The 20792-nt window shown below is 35.5% G+C and overlaps 1 protein-coding gene and 1 pseudogene across 23 annotated transcripts in view; one reads left to right on the forward strand and one right to left on the reverse strand.

The window, feature by feature from the left end:
• The window catches only part of PPP1R9A (protein phosphatase 1 regulatory subunit 9A), a 312092-nt gene that overhangs the window by 29372 nt on the left and 261928 nt on the right, over positions 1-20792 (reverse strand). For 10 of the 23 annotated variants that reach the window (XM_072784098.1, XM_072784099.1, XM_072784093.1 and 7 more), the window contains 3 exons: positions 8811-8918; positions 7869-8026; positions 7088-7385 (listed from right to left, as the gene is read on the reverse strand). In XM_072784098.1, coding sequence (XP_072640199.1) covers positions 7088-7385; positions 7869-8026; positions 8811-8918 — 564 coding nt within the window. The remainder of the gene's footprint in view (positions 1-7087; positions 7386-7868; positions 8027-8810; positions 8919-20792) is intronic. The other 13 variants (XM_072784104.1, XM_072784100.1, XM_072784105.1 and 10 more) reach the window with 5 other exon arrangements.
• LOC140609035 (non-histone chromosomal protein HMG-17 pseudogene) lies at positions 178-581 on the forward strand (annotated as a pseudogene).

The raw sequence follows: 20792 nt of genomic DNA on the forward strand, positions 1-20792 counted from the left end.
GGAAGGCAACAGAGAATAGGGTCTTCCCAGTCATTGATGGTGGGGTGTCAGAGACAAGATCTGTCACAAAACACACTAGCAAAACAAACCTATGAGAGAGAGAGAGAGAGAGAGAGAGAGAGAGAGGAAAAAGAAGAGGTGATAACAACCCCTGGACTGGCCAAAGCCCATGTGTCGCTGCATCCCTGCGTCCAGCGCTTACGTCCCGCCGCTGTCTCCACCATGCCCAAGAGAAAGGCTGAAGGGGATGCTAAAGGAGATAAAGCCAAGGTGAAGGATGAGCCACAGAGAAGATCTGCAAGGTTATCTGCTAAACCTGCTCCTCCAAAGCCAGAGCCAAGCCTAAAAAGGCCCCTGCAAAGAAGGGAGAGAAGGTACCCAAAGGGAAAGAGGGGAAAGCTGATGCTGGCAAGGGTGGAAAGAACCCTGCAGAGAATGGAGATGCCAAAACAGACCAGGCACAGAAAGCTGAAGGTGCTGGAGATGCCAAGTGAAGTGTGTGCATTTTTGATAACTGTGCACTTCTGGTGACTGTACAGTTTGAAATACTATTTTTTATCAAGCTTTATAAAAATGCAGAATTTTTTTTTACTTTTTTTTTTAATAAGCTATGTTGTTAGTACATGGAACACTTCATTGTTGTTTTGGGGGAAGGGCATATGTCACTAACAGAATATCTCTGAAGATAGATTGATAACAAGGGGAAACTTCCTCTTGGCTCCCAGGAGGAGAGATTCCTTGATGTTGACACACATGAGCCACCTTGGTGGTGTGGAAAAACAAGAATTCATTTTTTTTATGTCCTCTTCTCCCTCTTTGCTTCAACATAGATTTGACTCCCTTAAGCCCAGAGACCTGTTAGAACCTAAGAAATGGTTCCCAGTATGTCAGGCAACTGAGATGGTGTCCCTCAAAAGGGTTCCTTTTTTTTTTTTTTTTTTTTAGCTTGCGGATCTTCAGATTGATAATTCTGCCATTTTCATTTCATTTCCTGAAAGTCAGGATCTGCTTGTGAAAAGTCGTTAAACAACATGCTAAATGTGAACTGTCAATCCTCACTCTAAACTTTCCCTGTTCAGAGCATCACATGAAGACTTCACTGGGTTTTATAGTGGCTTTCTGATTTTGGTAGTCCACTGAAGAAGGGAGTTTGAAAGTTGCTGTATACTGTTAACGATCATCTGCCCATGTCCTGCCTGAAATACCATGATTGTTTATGAAAAGTATCTTTAATAAAGCTGGATACAGTTTGGTTTGGAAAAACGAGAGAGAGAGAGAGAGAGAGAGAGAGGAGGCAGACAGACTCTAGTCAGCAAGCTCCTTGAGGGAAAAGATGGAATCTTGTCAATCATTATACATTTAGCCTTTAGCACAAGGCCTGACACAGAGCAGTTGCTCAATAACTATTTGTGTAACAAATACATAAATGAATGGGTTAATGTCAATGAACACAGAAGGCAACGAAAACTCTTCAAGGTTGGAAACTTCTTATTGGGGGAAGAAAAGACTGTGAGGCACTGCTTTCATCTGATCATAGTAGGTAACGGTGGTTATTGTACTAGTAACTGACTATTGACAAAGTTAATACTTTATCAAAGCTCAATTAACTGCCTCTTCCTTGTTACCCGGAAGCACAACTGGCCCCAGAAGACTTTAGAGGGGAAAGCCCAAGTACTTTGTTTCTGGAGAAGAAGCTACCCATCTCTCATCTTGTTTTCTATTTACTTCTACTGAGAACTTAATCCCAAAAAAGTAAGAGTAGCAAACTAGGAAGGCATTTGGGAAAGGATGGAATTCTCACATTTGACTCCTACATTACTACTAGTGGACTGTAGAGAACAATCCAAATCAATGTACTACTTCTCCCATCTGAGAGGAAATATCTGCTGACTTTAAAGAATCACTAAAAAACAAATAGAAGTAAAGGTACCAATCTAGACAATATTTAGGCACTTAAAAAAATTCGGGAGTGATATTTCATGTGTGAGTGATACACACTCCTTGACTGCAGTGTAATTTCTCTCAGATAGCTAGTTATGCCTGATAAACTCAAACAGTAGACCAGAAAATATTAACCCACAGTTCCAAAATACATGAGTCTGTTGTTTTGTCTCCTTATGGACCAATTAAGGTCTACAGAGATTATAGAGGGATTGCCACAAGTGTATTTCTATGAAAGTGTTATTAAAATCCATAGTTTGGGTTAATAAATGAGAGTTTTTGAAGTCTTTAATTCTTTTGAAAGTAGGCAAAAATCATCATGCCAAGTCCTCCACCAACTTGAGAACTATCTTTGATGAGTTAGCAGGCTTGACATATTTTCTTTTGCTCCTACTAGTATTTTTTTAAAACTTTCTAAGTACTTAATTTTTACCCCCAAACTTCTAGAACAGCTGTTTTTAGAACCAGTCTGTGGAAGATAATTCCAGCAATCAATAGGCTCAGGAAAGGAAACCAAAGGGAAAAGATCAGAAATAAAGCAATGGTACTTATCAAGAGTTAAAAACAGATTGACCCCCCAAACAAATGTATTTCTAGTTTACAATGTATTTTTAGAAAGATTATAATTTTTGATCTGGTAGAGACAGATGAGTATGCACTTTTAAAAAATAAAGTCATGTACAATCACACTTGCAACGTATGAGTGTATCCCACACCACTGCTGGCACTAGTTGGAATTGTTTAAAAGTTTTGGCAATCTAGTGGGTATCTGATTTAAATGATCATTTCTCTGATCTTTGGTGAGGTGGATCATCTTTTCCTATAAGTAATGTGAATTTTCTCTTCAGTGAACCAATGGTTTATTTTCTTTGCCAATTTTGGACTTTTTAAAAATTATTTGAAGCTACTTGTATATTAAAGTCTATCATTTAACTTTCTGTATGGGGTCCTTCAATATGCTTATTGACTACTGTAACCAAGAGTATTTATCAGATAGTTGTAGAGTATAAAGAAAATCCTATAAAACAAACACCCATTTCATTTATCCCCCCAACCCTCACCACAGTTTATACTTACGAAGTCCCCAGTATGTCCTTCCCCATTTCAGTTCCTGGACACTCCCCACCAAGTAACTGACTTTTGTCATTCCCACTTACAACCTCAACATTTTGTTTGTATCTTTAAGAAATTTACTAATTTTTTTAGCACTATCTAAATAGAATCATGGGTATTCTTTTGCAATTTGGTTTATCCTCTTAATGCTTACTCCAGAGATTCACCCCTGTTGTCATGTTTCAGTATGATTTATTCATTCCCTGCTGCAGGGATTCATCATATGAATATACTACAATTGATTTAACCATTCTACTAGTGATTATTCTAGTAATCAGCAGTTTTTAGGTTTTCTCAGGTTTTTTGTTTTTTTTTTTTTATCACACAGTAGGGCTTCAATGAATACCCTTGTACAAGATTCTTAGTAGGCAATTGACCTGCCTGGGCCATAGGGCATGCACACTTTCAACTTCACTAACTCAATGCCAAATTGTTTCCAAAGATCTTGCCCCAATTTAAACTTCCACCAGCACAATGAAAATTCTTCAGTCTCTGGGTGTATCACATAGCTTCCAGCATTTGGTAACATCAGACTTTAATATTTATGGCAATCTGGTTAAGTTAGAATGGTATTTCATCTGGTTTACCTCATACTTTCCTGATTACTTATGCAGTGGAACACCTTTCATAAATATTTTGGCCTTTTGGCTTTCATTGTCTATGAAGTACCTGTTCAGGACATTATATATGATCTATCATATTATTTGTCTTTTCTAAGTAATTTATACAAGCTATTTACATAATGTAGATGCTAACTCTACTTACACAGGTAGTAAGGTAGTAAATGGTTTCTATTTTGTGGGATTCTTTGTTGTGTGTTTGAGAAATCTGATGTTAGATTTCTTCATGTTTTTTTTTTTCTTGTGTCTTTTTTAAGGAATCCTTCCCTACCTTGAAGTAAAAAAAAATATATACTATACAGTCTTTTAAAAGTTTTATAGTTTGCATTTTCCAGTTAAGTCTTAAATCCATCTTGAATGGATTGTTTTACAATGTATGAGATGGGGAGGGTCTAATATAAATTTTTAAAATTGGTATAACCAGTTGTCCTAGAACAGTTTGTTAAAAACTCTATTCTTTGTCCACTGATCCAGCTGTCATAGTATATGAAATGTGTATAATCTGCTTTCATGCTCTTTATTTTATTCCTGAATCTCTAAACCTCTGTGCAAATAATATACAGAACTAATTCTGTGGCTTATTAATAATTCCAGGTATCAGGATCTTCTACTTTATTCTTCTTTAAGATTCTTAGGTATTCCTGGCCTTTTTCCCTTTCTTACAATTTTAGGATCAGCTCATTAAGTTCACAAAATATCTGTTGTATCAAATCTTTCGATCAGTACAGACCAACGACATTTCTTTCTGCCACTGTTTTTTTTCAAAAGATAAAAAATTTTTACAGTGAACAAATGTATATCCATTACCTATATCCTACAATTTCCATTTTACTACATTTGCCTTATCACATAGCCATCCCTCTAGTCATCCATTAACCCATTAATTTTCAAATGCATTTCAAAGTAAGTTGCAGACATTTCACCCTTACACATGTCAAGATATTGATTTTATATATTTATTTTATATCTGGCCACTTAATCTTCTAGATGAATATTCACATAATCCTTAAATAAAGATATTTTGTCTTTTCTGTTTCAAATTTGCACTGATTATTTGATGTTCTTATCTTCCTGCAATTAGAAAATTCTCAAAAACAGACTTGAAAATCGTGATGATAGTTGGCATTCATGTCTTAGTCCTAATTTTTGTGCAAATGGCTTAAGATTCACTATTTAGTGGTTGATTGCTTTTAAGTAACCAATCATATTCAGAAAAATTTACCTAATTCCATTTTTATTTTAATAAGGTTTTACTAAAAATGTCTGAAGGATTATATCAAATGCCTCTCAACTTCCATTAGTATTGTAACACTTTACCTTTCCTTTGTTGATATGATGATTTATATTGTTAGATTTTCTAATGTTGAACTATTCTTATATTTTCAGAATCAATGCTACCTGATTATGGAATATAATTAACTTGCACTCTTGGATTCAATTGATTAGCATCATATTAGCATCATATTTAAGATGAATCTACATGCATAAGATTTCTTTTTTCCACACAGCCTTTATTGTGTTTTTAGGACTCTTGCTACTTAAATAAATGAGAAACACCCTACCTCGAATACCTATCATAAAACAGAGCCTAACTATTTTTTTTTTTTTATAGGTTAGGGAGAATTCAGTTATAAAACCACCTGGCTCTGGTGACTTTCTAAATGGAAGCTTTTATAAAAACACATTTCACATTTCTGTGATTATTGGTTTATCCAAGTTATCTTCATAGACAATTTGAATAGACTAATTTTGTAGGAAACTCCATTTCCACTAGATTTTTAAATCTACTGAGTTCACAATCTTTAAAAAATTAATTCTTTTAATCCATCTCTTATTTCCAGTGCTACATTTTTTTGTCTTTTTCTCTATTTTTTTTCTTAATGTGTCCTTCCAACGGACACATGCAAACAACTGTTATCATAATTCACACAAACAATAATCGTATGAATTATTAGCTGGAATAATTCACAGAATTTTACTATATTTTTGGGAGGAGAGGGCAATTAAGAATAGGCCTTTCATTTCAATAGAAATTAAATTCAGCTTATATGTTTTATACACTCCTTTCTATTTTCTGCTTTTTGGTTGTTCTGTTCCCATTATTTAAAATATTTATTTTACTTATTTTCAGCCTTTATTTTTAGTAATAAAAGAATTTAAAGCTACACATTTTTCTCTTGAGTACAATATACTCTATCAATTCAGCTTTTGAAAATGTTCCTACAAAAATAAGTGTCAGTATATAAGAATATACAGATGCTTGTTACAATTTTTTTCAAAGTGATACGCAAACAGGCAGAACTACAAAAAGAAACCTAAACCTTCCAGAATACAGCCCAAATGTCCATCAATATTAGAAGAGTTGCCTCAGTTATATTATAGGCTCACTACAGAAGATTCTCTTGTCATTTAAATTTGTGTATATTGCTGTAGAGGGATGTCCATAAAATATTATTATATATAAAACAAAACGCAGAGTCATGTGACTTACATGATTCATTTTTGTAAAAAAAAATTACACAAAACACAAATATACCAAAAAGGATTTTTGTTTTTACACCTATACGCACACACACATACACAAACACACACATGTGCATGACTTAGGTGTATTTCACATGTGAAAGATAACGTACTCAAATTTACTTGGTTACTCTAAAGGGACACATCAGACATGGTAGGAAAAGAATGAACCTAATCTTTATACCTCTCTGTATCATTTAACTTGTCTAATGAGAATTTATTACTTCTATAAATTAAAATGACAAAAATCTATTGACATCCCTATGAAATTCTGGTATTAATTCAAGGAACCTATTTTAAAATTTAATTGATTAATCTCCCTGCATTATCTTTATCATAGCTCTCCTGTCACAATTTTTGCAATATGAATCATTACTGTAAAAATTTCTTCTAAAGAAAAACCAATTAATGGCTTAAAACCTGTATTGCTTTCATCTTCATATATACATGAAGATATTTACATATCTTCTATATATTTATAGATATTATATACCTATATATTTTTACATATATATTATACACATTTTTTTTTTCCAATGTGAGCATGTTAGTATTTATTGAAACTCTGGGTTTCTATTCTACAAACCCTCTAGTAGGCCTCCTGAAGCATTTCCTTTAGTAGTAGTAAACTTGTGGAGAACTGAAGAAGTAAAAATACTAACCTGGTAGGAAAAGATAGATAAATACATGAATGAATGAATGAATGAATGAATGAATGAATGGGAGAGGCATGGGCTCTTATCCCACAACATAAAAAGAAAGCAATATTAATTATTAAGACAAAGGACTTATGATTATGACAAAAAAAGCTATTCTTATATTGCACAAATCAAGGAGTTAGTGAAGTCAGACAAAACAAAAGCAAAAACAACAAGAAAAATAAAGAGTACCTTTTTCCTGTAGTATTTTCTTGGTGGTGGGTTGATGGTGGCAAGGAGATTCTTCTATATCATGATCAGATTTTGAAGGAGAGGAGTGTGAAGTGTCTCCCCAAAGAAAGGGGGAGGGCTCCTTTTCCGGGTGCAGTGGTCCGTCTTGAAATTCAGCTACGTGGTCAGAGGAGAAGGGCACACTGCCAGCCGCCGGAGTGAGGGATGGAGCACCAGAATCTGATTCTGGAGAAGTTCTCAAACCCTTGGGCAGAAGTGATTTGGTAATGTGCGTGTGGTTATAGAAACTGTTTGAAGGCTGTTGGTATAAGAGATTATAAAGGAGGTTATGCACCAGCTCCATGGAGTACTTTGAAATCAGACCGAACTTATTTTAGTAAATCCCTCAAAAACCAATTTTTTTTGTTGGTTTACAGATGAGACTGCATAGTTTACAACAATTCACCATATTACATTGTAGCTAACACAGACACCTAAGACACAGAAACAATTCCTTGTACATTCATTATTTCCCACTAGGTAAAACCAATACCTGAACATAAAAGCACCATCGTGAAATATGACAATATTTCATAATGCTTTTGGGTTAGTTCATTGAATGATACAGAAATAATTTGAATTACAACAATATATAGAGTTGAGTAAGAATTTAGGAGACAAAGCAGTGAACTATTCCAGTTGTTTACACAGAATCTGGTTGCAGAAAAATCATCTTCAAAAAGCTGTGGGAACAAGGATACAGCTCAACACTGCAAGTCAGAAACCAGTCAACGGTGCTCACCTTTCGCTCCAGACTGTCTTCCCCATCTGTTGAACTGACACTATCATAGAGTCTTGTCCTAGAGGGCCTCTGGCGTCTGTTCTTCACGGAGAGCTGGGCTCGGGTTTTTAGTGCTTTTGAATCCAGGCGCTCTGTCTCTGGGACTGCCTCATTCAAGTCTAAGAAAAGAATCATGCAAAATAATCAGCAAGAGAAACCTTTGGAAAGGATGGACAAAGAGACCACAGACACTGATAACAACGATCTCAAGGTTATCAATAATACCAGGCAAATATAGGTGACAATCATGCCAGCCTGTCTGATATGCCGCCAGAAACAAATCAGTGAGATTTAGGAGAAATGTACAAAGCCTTATAAAAGAATCCAACCAACCAAAGGTGACCAGGGCAACCAAAGGTGGCCAGAAACCAACCAACCAAAGGTGACCAGGGCAACAAGAAAATGTAACATCCAAAGAGCCAGCGTGGTCCTTGTGGTCTGCCTCTTACCACCTTTAATCTTGCCCCCAAGAGACCAAGTCAGAACTCCAAGTCACCATTCCAAAGGGGAGAAGTAAAGGTTACCCATAGCTCTGTGAAGGTGTTGGCTGAGGAGAAGTTGTTCTCTGGCTGAATTTATCTGGAATGCTACTGCTTCTTAGAAATAATGTAGCTTGAGCATCAATCATATTTTATCTTTTTAGAGTGGCAGTCATTAAATGAAGCCATAATGTTGATATGGCTTCAGAATTAATAATTAAGTGCTTCTGGATTTAAATTATTAAAAGCAAAGCCTATAACGGAGTTGCAGAAAATTAATATGTACTGATATTAATGGAATAAAACAATTTCTTACAGTAGCATTACTTCAGGAAATTCCTTTTCATCGTGTTACTATGAAGGTGTGCTCTAAATATATTATAAGACCAAAACAAGGAAGCATCTCAGGTTGTGCCTCTCTTACCTATGGAACCTTGCATTTGGCATATGGTTCTAACAGTTATATTAAATATATTTTCCCTAGGAGATACATCCACTGAATGACAATATTTACAGAATGACTCTTCTTTTCCTGTATTTGAAAGAAAAGTGAATATTCAGAAAAGCCAGACTATTCAGGTATATATAAAGGACAGCTAAATATTTTCTAATTAGTAGTCTCTTTATTGTTTACATGTCAAAGGAGAAAAAATAATCTCCTTGATCACTTTAATTTCTCCCTTTCAATAAAATCTAAACTTGCAGCTGCCGATTAAGAGTTCATTAGTTGTGATAATTGGGAGATAATCAACCTTACAAGCTCTTGTTTACATATAAAATGTGGGAACACTACACAGATGAAAGCAATAATATAATTAGATATACTGTCATACAAGCCCGTTTCACAGTTTATCTATCTTGGGTTTTGGACTGTATTTTCTATAACAGAAAGCATGGTCGGTCACACACACCATCTCAGGTATTCCTTAAAACAGCCCCACGCAACAGAGCAGCCAAGTATGCTTTATCCTCTCTTGAAGTCCAGAGAACCTGAGTAATGTGCCGTCATCCGCACAGCTAGTTGATGAACTGCCATGATTTTTCTTTTTTTGACTCCCAGGCTACGAGTCTGTGCCCTCCAAATTTAGCGAGGGTTGAACAAGTTACTAGAAAAAGATTTTAATGTTCAGTGTTTTTGTTTGTAAAATCACATAAAATGTGGCTAATCTAGCAAGTTCATTTCTCCAATTGGCTATATGGGAAATATTATTATTAATCTTTCACATAGGTATTAAGAAAGCATAAAAAGGAAGACATTTTGAAAACTATAGAAAAAACTATTTCTCAGATGGTTTCTTATTTGGTCTGTTTGTAACAGCTTGGTTACTTGGTGACAGAAGACTCAAGGAGAAAGCCTGTTCTACATGGCTCCTTTTTCAATAGAATCCTGGCCCTGGAGGACCCACCAAGAGCACCCAATATCCAGGACTGCAGTAGCTACTCCATCACTAGGTACTGAACAAATAATAAAGTGAGGGAACATGAGAACTACTTATCGGCAAAGTTTAGATTATAGAGAATTTCTTCTGGGACTTCTGGCTCCATGACTGGTCAGTAATTTGCCTGGTACTCATATCAAACAACCTCTGAAGAGCAATCTAGAACATCTGCTTTAATATCAGCTAGCACTGAGTAGGTACAAACTGCTGGAGCACACATACAGAATTATATCTATTAAAGATGAAGGTATCTAGAAGAGTAGTGCCTTAAGTCCATGATCCAAGTGGCCAACAACACACCGCATACAATTAACAATTTTTGAGGCCCTGAAAACAAAGTTCTCGGGGTCCCTCTATGGCAGTGATTCATGAATTACAAATTAGCAATTTATATTCCACCCTGAGAATACATGTTTTTAAAGAACCAGGAAAATGGAATAGAGCGGGGAGCTTTCACTTCAATGGCAGGAAGTTGAAAGGAAAGAGGTCCAGAGGAATCAACTACTAAATACACCACGGGCAACATCCCCCTTTAGCAGTGTTAGAGGAGGTGTGTGGAATAGAAGGAAAATGTGTATAGGACTTTTGTAGCTGGGTAACTAGAAGCTATCTTTCTCTATCATGTTGTGTAAGAATTAGAGTATTACAACTCAAAAGAACCTTAAGGATTCTAGTCCAGCCTTCTTTTCCAGATAGGAAAGCCAAGGCTTCAAGATTACTAACTTGTTTACTAACTGCATCACACCCTTAATCTATGGATGAGATGGGATAGAGCTCAGTCCTCAGAAGCCTATCATCCTGGGGCGCCTGGCTGGCTCAATCCATTAAGCATCTGCCTCTTGATTTCGGCTCAGGTCCTGATCTCGGGGTCCTGGGATCCAGCCCGGAGTCAGGCTCTGTGCTCAGCATGGAGTCTGTTTCTCCCTCTCTCTGCTCCTCTCCCTACTTGCTCTCTTCCTCTCTCTCTAAAATAAATAATACATAAAATCTTAAAAAACAAAACAAAGCCTATCGTTTTTCTGGAAGGTCACTCTCAAGTCTGACAATAAATTTCACAAGTAATCTTTTGCCTTTGTTGAATCTTTGTTTAGTCTTACTTTATGTTCCAAACAAAAATACAGGTCAGGTACTAACTTTGCAAATTTCCGTTAGTATACAGTATCGAAGAAAGAAAAAAAAACCTGAGGTATTTTACTTGGTTTTATAGTTATCCATGGAATAAAATTCTTACATCAAAAAATTAGCTGTCAGCTTTGAGAATGGCAATGCAGCAGAAGAAATCCAACTGGCTCCATGTTGCTAAGTTCTGTGCTACTGAATGCAAGGACCTAGGTGGTAGCATTCTCTCACTGTCATTCGCTCTCTGCAGATACCTTAATCAATAATGTAACACTGCTTTTATAAACCTAAGAGCCTGGGTCCTTCTTCTACCCTTTCTCTCCAGGCCATCACGTTCTGTTTTCCATAAGAATCAGAGAATCAAATTTCCTTTTCATCTCTATTCCTTCTCTCTTCTTTTTCTCAGACCCTCCGGTCTCTGGAAAAAAAAAAAAAAAAAAAAAAGCCTATCTCTGACTCAAATGCAGCTAGCAATTCAAAAGATGAACAGACTCAAGTGGATTAATAAATACAGACAGGCAGACACAGAGAAGATATGAAGTAGTAAAGGATGGAGCAGTTTTGCGTTGGTGGGACTCCATCTCAATATACCTGCATTTTAAGACTAGTTTATTATTGCTTCGAATTGCATCCTTTAAAAACATTTAATGGATTCGATTATGATTTTAGCAGCTGTTATGAAAAATGTTCTGTGAAATTAGAATGTTATATATCATATTACACAGCAACCAGTTCCCTACAGTAATGCTGTGAGTCATTCAGTTTTTTCACTATATTGACGTTATTTTTGACGTAATTGGAATGCTGCCCACAGATCAGATATAGAGAGCAAGGGAAGGAGGGGAATGGAGCAGCATGATGAGGGGGGCCTCCTCTGCATTCTTAGAGCATTATTCTCCTCAAAAACAGTCCTACCTCAACTATCACACTAATGCTGTTATCAACTACAATGCTGAGCATCATGACACACTTGGCGGCCTTATAAAACTTGAACAGTACCTGGGCCCATGAAAGATGGGCCCATGGGTTTTGGGTTGGTATGTACTGCACTCAGAGGTAGGTTTATGTATCTCAGAGAGGTGGTGTAAAACAGTTCCATGACAGTGATCTAGAATCAGTCTTCCTTGAATAGAATCCAGAACAGTGGCTCTGCCACTAAATTGGGCAATTTCCCTACTTCTCTGTCCCTCAAAATCCTCAACTGCAAAATGGATATGATAGTAACATAGCACCAATAATTCACTGCTGTGAGGACTAAATGCATTAATAGATACACAAGTGCTTGGAAGAGTGACTGTTACATAAGCAGTCAATGAATCTACTTATTGACATGGAAAAGTCAGCAAAATATTCTTAGATGACTAACGCGTTGCAAAACCATATGTACACTCCTTCTAAATATTTTTAAAAAGAGCAACATAAAATATATTTTCTAGTGATAAATAGATGCATGTGATTTAACAGAGAAAGAATTGGAGGAATCTACTTCATACTGACAATGGTGCTTTCCTCCAAAGAAGATATTAGATTTGGAGATCTTGGCCAACAGATACTTTAATCTTAATTGTAATGTTAAACATTTTTTGTAATATATGTATTTTTTGTATTTATATATTACTTATATATTTAAAATTAGCAAAAAGAAAACAACCAGCAGATTCAGTACATTTTCTTTTACAGACATCTTAATTCCTTTCTAATCTGAGAGCTCTGGTGTTTTCGGACTCAGGATTCCCAGATGTTGGTATCAGTCCAGTAAACTGTCAAAATCCATGTGACTATCAGCCTGCCCAATGTGAGAAGGCTGCTCTTTCAATTATGTCTATGGAGACTGTTTGCCTGCCTTGGTACTCTACTAACTGCCAGATGAGCTAGCTTGATTAGGGCCCCTATGCCTTAACTTCCAGTCACTACTTTGTTTTAGTATTGCACAGGGAAGATATTGAATCAGTTACGGTAATTTGAGACCAAGTTACACAACTTCGTCTCATCTTATGATAGCACTTTACTTAAGAACCCACCCACAGACAACTCTCACCCTGAACTCTATTAATTTAGTTGCTTTCCTTATAGTCACCTAAAAGCTGATAAACTTTATACCCCAATTAGTATTTATGAAATTTTAGGAAACTGATTTCTTACAGTTTCAGAACAAGTAGAAGATTACTGCTGTTTCCTAATCTTTTAAGTACGTCTGAGTTTACTGTTGTATGAACTATACATTTTATTTGTTAATGTTCCAAAAATAATAAAAAATTCCATTTTTACCACTTTATCAATAAATGCAACCACAAAACTATCTGTGTGGCCTTTGAAACATAATTTGGTGATCTGTTTTAGTGTACTGCTTCTCTAGTGCAGTGTGATACCCAACATAGACTTCTTCAGCTTATGGCTAACCTACCTCACTGTTCTCAAGAGGGCAGAGGGGGTCCAACTCCATTGCCCCTGACTCTTTAGTCACACAATGCCACTAGACTGTCCGTGGAGATAGTGGCTATAAGTCAGAAAAAAACTATGTGAGATATCCTTAATTCCAGCAAATATCATTTGTAACACTCGTCAGAGTTGTCGATTATGAGAATATGAAAGGATACAGAATTTTGCTTAGACAACAGGGAAAGGTATTCAATATCTTAGGATTCCTTCACTGTCCAACATCTTTAGAATGTGATAGAAAAGTCTTAAAATTTGAAGAATTGTAAAAACTAATCAAATGGGCAAACTGGCTGGGAACTGCAGACTTCTGTGAGTAGGACCATGAGGTCCTGTATGTAAGTTGGGTCTAGGAAGGTGGGATATGTAAATGTCCTCTTCTTGATATTATAGCATCTCTGACATGACAACAATAAACAAACTTGGGCAGCCTAGGTGGCTCAGTGGTTTGGTGCCTGTCTTCAGCCCAGGGTGTGATCCTGGAGACCCGGGATTGAGTCCCACGTCAGGCTCCCTACATGGAGCCTGCTTCTCCCTCTGCCTGTGTCTCTGCCCCCCCCACCCCCCCTTTCTCTCTCTCTGTGTGTCTCTCATGAATAAATAAATAAAGTATTAAAAAAAAAACAATGGGGATCCCTGGGTGGCGCAGCAGTTTAGCGCCTGCCTTTGGCCCGGGGCGTGATCCTGGAGACCCGGGATCGAATCCCACGTCGGGCCCCCGGTGCATGGAGCCTGCTTCTCCCTCTGCCTATGTCTCTGCTTCTCTCTCTCTCTGTGTGACTATCATAAATAAATAAAAATTAAAAAAAAAAACAATAAACAAACTTCTGTGTTGTCATTCAAAGTTGCCTACAAAAAAATATCTCTGGATATTAGTAATCTCAAGCATGCTAAGTAGGCAACCCTCCAAATGATATATCATGATATAATAGTTTCCTCAATTACTAGAAAGAGAATTCAGAGCTTAGGCTTTTGGTAGGAAATAATCTGTTACTTGCAGTAACAGTTGTTGGCTTCCTTAATTGGAAAGTATCTTTCAACCACGGGAAGACTTAATTATGTACACAGAGCATTAGAAGGCTTAAGAAAACTCAAAGGCTACACTACTTGTAAGTGTAGTGTAATAGGTGGATAGAATTTCTTAAGTACTTTCAAAGACTATCAGTCACTAAGAATAGCAGTTAAAAAGGAAATAAAATATTAATGAATTTTTAAATACAATTTAAAATGTTTGTAGGTGTTAGCTAAGTTTATAAATAGGAATAAAATATTATTCAAAGATCCTTTAACAGTGATTTGCAAATCAAATCTAAAAACTTAAAGAACTAAGTTTTTGATAATGTAGCTTGAATAAATCAAACATTAATTGTAAAATCAAAATAAATATCTGAATGACTCTTCTGGGTAGTCATAAGGCCCTATTATCATCATGAAACTCACAGGCAATAGTTTTCCGTGTCTGTATTTCTTAAGTTTCCTAATTCGTGGCATTTTCTATAGGTTCTCAGACATAATTAGTATAAAGTACTGAAGTAGAATATTATTTCACATCCATGAGATTCAGTCATAACTTGGTATTAGTGTCCTCCATTAACAGAAAAAACCCTAAGGATCTCATAACTGCTGAAACAATATAGTTGGAACATTGTTCAGAACCATACACACCACATCATTTTCTGGTCCTAATTCCAGAAATAGCTGTTTATTGCTTGGTTTTAATTTTAAAGAGGCTGTGACACCATGATTAATCCTATTTCCCTCTTGGCCAGTAGACAGCATAAGTGAAATCTGTCGTCCACTCTGAAAAACTCACAGGAGCCTACCAACATGCACTGCATTTACAAACCACTCGCACAGCATCTTCTTTTGCATCCTCCCAGCCTATTCTTCCAGTCAATTTTATCTTAACTATACACTATCTCCCAATCTATATAATTAGAATTTCATGGTGAACCAGAGCATTACCTATAAAATATAAGAAACACTTCTGAATATAGCTATCTTGTAAAGTTTCCTTGAAAAGGAGCTATATCCCACATTCAGGTTAAAATGGTCTTTATTTCCAGGGCGCTTGGGTAGCTCAGTCAGTGGAGCGTCTGACTCTTGGCTTTGGCTCAGGTCATGATCTCAGGGTTTTGGGATCAAGCCTCCACAGCAGGTTCTATGTTTGCTCAGTGTGGAGTCGGCTTGCGATTCTGTCTCTCCCTCTTCTTTTCCCTCCTGCTCTGCCCCACTCTCTTGCTCACACACTCTCTTTCTCTCTCAAATAAATAAAATCTTTAAAAAAAAGTCTTTTCTTCCAGATCATCTTACCTTATAGTTCAATTCCAAGCAAACAAAATTTAAACATCAAAATAAAAGAAAAAGCAGCCTGCTTTCCCTAAAGTGGACAGAAAACTACTAAGCTTAAGCTCATTCTGACAAAAAAGCTTGTTTTCTATCAAAACAACTTTAGATATTTTCTAGTACTAATGCATACCTCTGTAGGACTGAAGGGTCTGGTGACTTCTGTGAACTTACAAAGAGGCAGTAAGAAATAGGACCCAAGGAGAGTTGTCATTTTGCAACTGAATACCTCCTTCTGAATGCCTCGTTGATTTGGCAACAAAACTCTTAATGACTTACACAAAGACAGATGCAAAACTTGCACAAAACTAGACAGGTAATTTAGGTGCTTTGCTTTTTGCGTAAGAGAACAGATTTTGGCTCTAATGATATGCCAGAAAACAATCAATAAGTATTGATTTCTCATTCATTTGGCTTGTTCATTAAAATTTTCCATAGTGATTTACTGGGAATGTTCACCCTTTAATTAGTGCAATTCAATAATATTTCATGGTCAAAATTATTTATTGAGGATTAAAAGTTACCGAAAATAATTTGTTCAGGAAAAATGAAAATGATGAAAGTTTACCAAGAACTTATATTGGTATGCATGATAAAAACAAGCATGAATCCACTCTAGAATTCTCTCCTGCCCCAATTTAGAACTAACAATGTGACAGCATGGAATAATTACCTCATTGCTCTGTATCTAATGCTCTTCTATAAGACACTCTTGATAATGTAGTGCAAGCATTCACTTTCCTTTTAATGACTTTCCATTTAATGAATTCTGGCTTTAATCATGCCTTTAACCTTATTTTAAAATTCTGGGTTCCAATGCTAAAAGTGAATGCTTAATGTACTCTCAGACTCCATCAGGAAATAAATCAGACATGATGGTAGGGGTCTAGCCTGGCTTCATATCCACAGGTATCTGAAAAGAGCCACTAACATTGAGGGCTCTGGGAAAAGCAAAAAGGACAAAGACAACATCTGATTACAGCCTGAGCAGAAAATATGACTTCTTGGAGAAGACCAGTGACCTAGGGAACCCCCCTATTGTTATAAATGTCTCTTGGTGTTAGCTTTTCCCCCCTTATTAAATACTAAGTGTTATAAGCCCCCCAAAGTCTTTTGTGGTTTATCTTTCATTTAAGCTACTTAAACATTTCTATTTTAATATATTTTATATGCAAAAAATTATACCTTCTGTGTAAGTCATATAGAAAAAGAAGGAAAAAGAGACCAATGTTCCTACCATTAGGCCTATAAAGTTAAATTAGTACCTTTGAAGCCCTCTTTATGTCTCATTTCTAGTTGTAGCCCCTATTTTTTCTCCGACTTATTCACAAAAGTATCTCTAAACAATATAGATTAATTTTGTTTGCTTTTTAAGTTTATATACATGGTAATAAACTGTATACAATATTCTGCAAATTGTTTTGTTTGCTAAACATTATGTGGAAAGGTAGGACTAGAATTAATTCACTGTTTTCTGCAATTCCTATAAACAATATTGCTGTGCATTTTTGAACATGTCTTTTGGTACATGTTTCAAGAACTTTTGGAAGCATATATACACATATGGAAGTAAACTTAGTGGGCCATAGAATTTGCATTTCTTCCATTTTACTGGATAATACCAAATCGCTTTAGCAAAATGGCTGTATGAGTTTTCCTTCATGTTGGCTATCACATATTACTGTGGAACTTTATATTTGCAAATTATTTTATTTTTACTCAGAGGCTGAATATTATGTTTACCAAACTCTGGGTTTTACTTTTTTGTGAACTGATTGTTTAAATGTTTGTCCATTTTTCTATTAAGTTAGTTGTGTTTTCCTATGATCACAACTGTGAGTTCTTAGTTTATTTTGGATATTTCTTAAACAGGCTACAAATATCTTCTCCCAAATTTTGGCATGTTTTTCCATGTTCCTTAGAAAGACAGTATAGTGTGTCTTTCATCAATTACTGTGGTCAAATTTAACAAACTTTTTATGATTTGGATTTTTTGTGTCTTAAATCATATAAACATTCTCCTACATTTTCTTCAAGAAGTTAGGAACATTACCTTTCATATTTGAGGCTTTAACCCATTTAGAATCTATTTTATGAATGATATGAGGTCAAATCCAATTTCATTTTTTTCATATGGTCAATTTTCCCCCCACCATTTGTTAGTCCGTACTTTCCCCACTATCTGCAGTGTTAGTTATGTATTAGTCTCAAACTGGCATGAATGTGTCAGTCTGTTTCTAGATTTCACTCTGTTGCACCGGTCTACTTGTCAATTGCTGAGCTACACTACACTATCTTATCACTATTACTTTATAAATGAATTTTGGCATCTGAGAGAACAAGCTCTCTTACCTTGTCCTTGCTCAAGTGCATCTTGACTATTCTGGACCAAGCTGTTCCTCTACATACATTTTAGAAAGTTCTTGCCAAGTTCTTAAAAAAGAAAAAAAAAAAAAAAACAAAAACCTAAAATGACCTGTTCAAATTCTCATTAGAACTATGGAATACATAGGTTAATTTGGCATTATGGCATTTTTATAATATTGAGGCTTCCTCAGTCTGGCAATTTATATAGGTCTTCTTGAATGTCTTACTGTGGTGTTTGAGTTGCTTCTGCTAAATTCATACTGGCTATTTATATTTTCTGTTGCTTTATAAATCACTATAAATCACTTGTACAAAAATTATATTTTCTGTTTGTTAGAATTAACTGATGTGTAGTGATTCTTGGAGACATCCATCCTGCTAAACTTATTAATTCTAATAATCTGTATTCTTGAGGTTTTTTAATATATTCAATTTTATTATCAGTGAATAATAACAATTTTGCTTTTCTCTTTATTTTTTTATTTTTATTTTATTGTTTTGCTTGTCTGGTACTTGCTAGGACCTCTAGGAAAACATTGAATAGAGTGGTTATAGCACATTAAGTAGTGAAATGTTAACAATTCTTATTTTAAAGGAAATTCTTGATTTTAACATTCCACCACTTAACATAATGTTCGATAGACTTCTGTTAGCTTGACATATCAAGTTAAGAATGTTCTAATTTAAACGAAAACAGAAAGTTCTAGTTTAATAAACTTTTGTATTTCTAGTTTAAAAACTTTTTATCATGAATAAGTGTTCAACTTCATTAAATGTTTGTCTTCATCTAAAGAGATGATTATATAGATTTCTCCTCTAGTTCATGTATGAATTATATGAGTTTTTGAATGCTAAACCAACTTTGCGTTCCCTGCATAAACACAAGTTGGTTATGATACATACATTATATACATAAATGTATATAAAATGCATTTCTGGATTCAGTATTTATCTCTGTGAATAAGCAGTTTTTTTGTTTTGTTTTGTTTATTTATTTATTTAATGAAGAGAATCCTGGACAGTTAATGGATGTTCACTCTGCTCACCTTAGAGTAGAAGAGGAATGTTATTCCAGAACACAACTGCATTAGACAGCTTAAATCTCATAAAAATGTGTTAACTCCACCTATACTTCATTAGTTACACAGAAAACCATACTCTAGGCATTTGCCAAGGTGTATAACCTCTAACATATTACCACTCAATATTTATTAAAAGCTCAAATTAAGAACTACAACACCCTGTATAAAAAGAATTAAAAAAAAAAAAACCCAAACCCCAGCTTTTTGAGGATTTTTATTAACTCTATTCAGTGACACAGGTCATACTCCAATTACAGAAGAACTTTTAAAAATTCTAGTAAAATTAATGTACAGCGTTATATTAGTTCCAGGTGCTATGAAAGATATTTTTTGGGGGTCACCAGCATGGCTTAGTTGGTTAAGCATCCAATTCTTGATTTTGTCTCAGGCTATCATCTGAAGGTCATGAGACTGAGCCTCACACCAGGCTCCACACTCAGCATGGAGTCTGCTTGATATTCTCTCTCTCCCTCTGCCCTCCCCCTGGCTCATGTGCATGTGTGCACCCTCTCTCAAATAAATAAATCTGTTTTTAAAAATATATTCTTTTTTTTTTTTTTTAAAGATTTTAATTATTCACAAGAGACAGAGAGAGAGGCAGAGACATAGGCAGAGGGAGAAGCAGATTCCACATTCAGAGTCTGATTCAGGACTCAATCCCAGGACTGGGGAATCATGCCCTAGCCGAAGGCAGATGCTCAACCACCGAGCCACCCAGGTGTCCCGAGATATTCTTTTTATATCCACTTGCAGTAGGGACTCATTTCTCCCCAAAAATAATTGTTATGATTTCACATGGAACCAATAAATGGATTGTTTTTAATAAAATAAGGAAGGACTGGCAATATAGCTGGCAAATATCAAATATTCAAATTTAAAATATTGGTTATAAGGTATAGCCACCAATATTTTTTCATATTTATATATTCTGTTATCATCTGTGAAAATTTTTTTAATCATGCCAATAAAGCTGTGGATAGGTAGGAGCAGCTAAATGGGAAGTATATTAATGAATACTAATATTAATATTCAGTCCATTATTTTCTGCAAATATTCTAGATTATATCTGTAGGTATCCAAAAAAAAAGAATAAAAGTTAATACAGGGAAAAGTAGATTAGAAAGAAAATCCCCACTTGATTAATCTATAAGGAAGCAAGAAAGTAGATAAAAAGAAAAAAGATTTTTTTTGTTAGATTAGAAACAAATAGAGCTTAGATTTAAACTCAACATATCAGTAAATAAATAACAACTTTCTAAATGCATCTTAAAAATGAAGAATTGAGGGCAGCCCGGGTGGCTTAGTGGTTTAGCGCCGCCTTCAGCCCAGGGCGTGATCCTGGAGACCCAGGATTGAGTCCCGTGTCAGGCTCCCTGCATGGGGCCTGCTTCTCCCTCTGCCTGCATCTCCGCCTCTCTCTGTGTCTCTCATGAATAAATAAAATAAAATTTAAAAAAAATGAAGAATTGCAAAAAAAACTAAAAAGATTGAGATACTGTAATATAAAACAAACACCTGGTTATGCTGGTTACAAAAGAGAAAATTCATAGCAAAACAAAATGATATACCATATGAACACTAACCAAAAGAAAGCTGATATAGCTCTTAAAATATCAG

This window comes from Canis lupus, chromosome 18 (genome assembly GCF_048164855.1).
Source record: "Canis lupus baileyi chromosome 18, mCanLup2.hap1, whole genome shotgun sequence".
Lineage (NCBI taxonomy): Eukaryota > Metazoa > Chordata > Mammalia > Carnivora > Canidae > Canis > Canis lupus.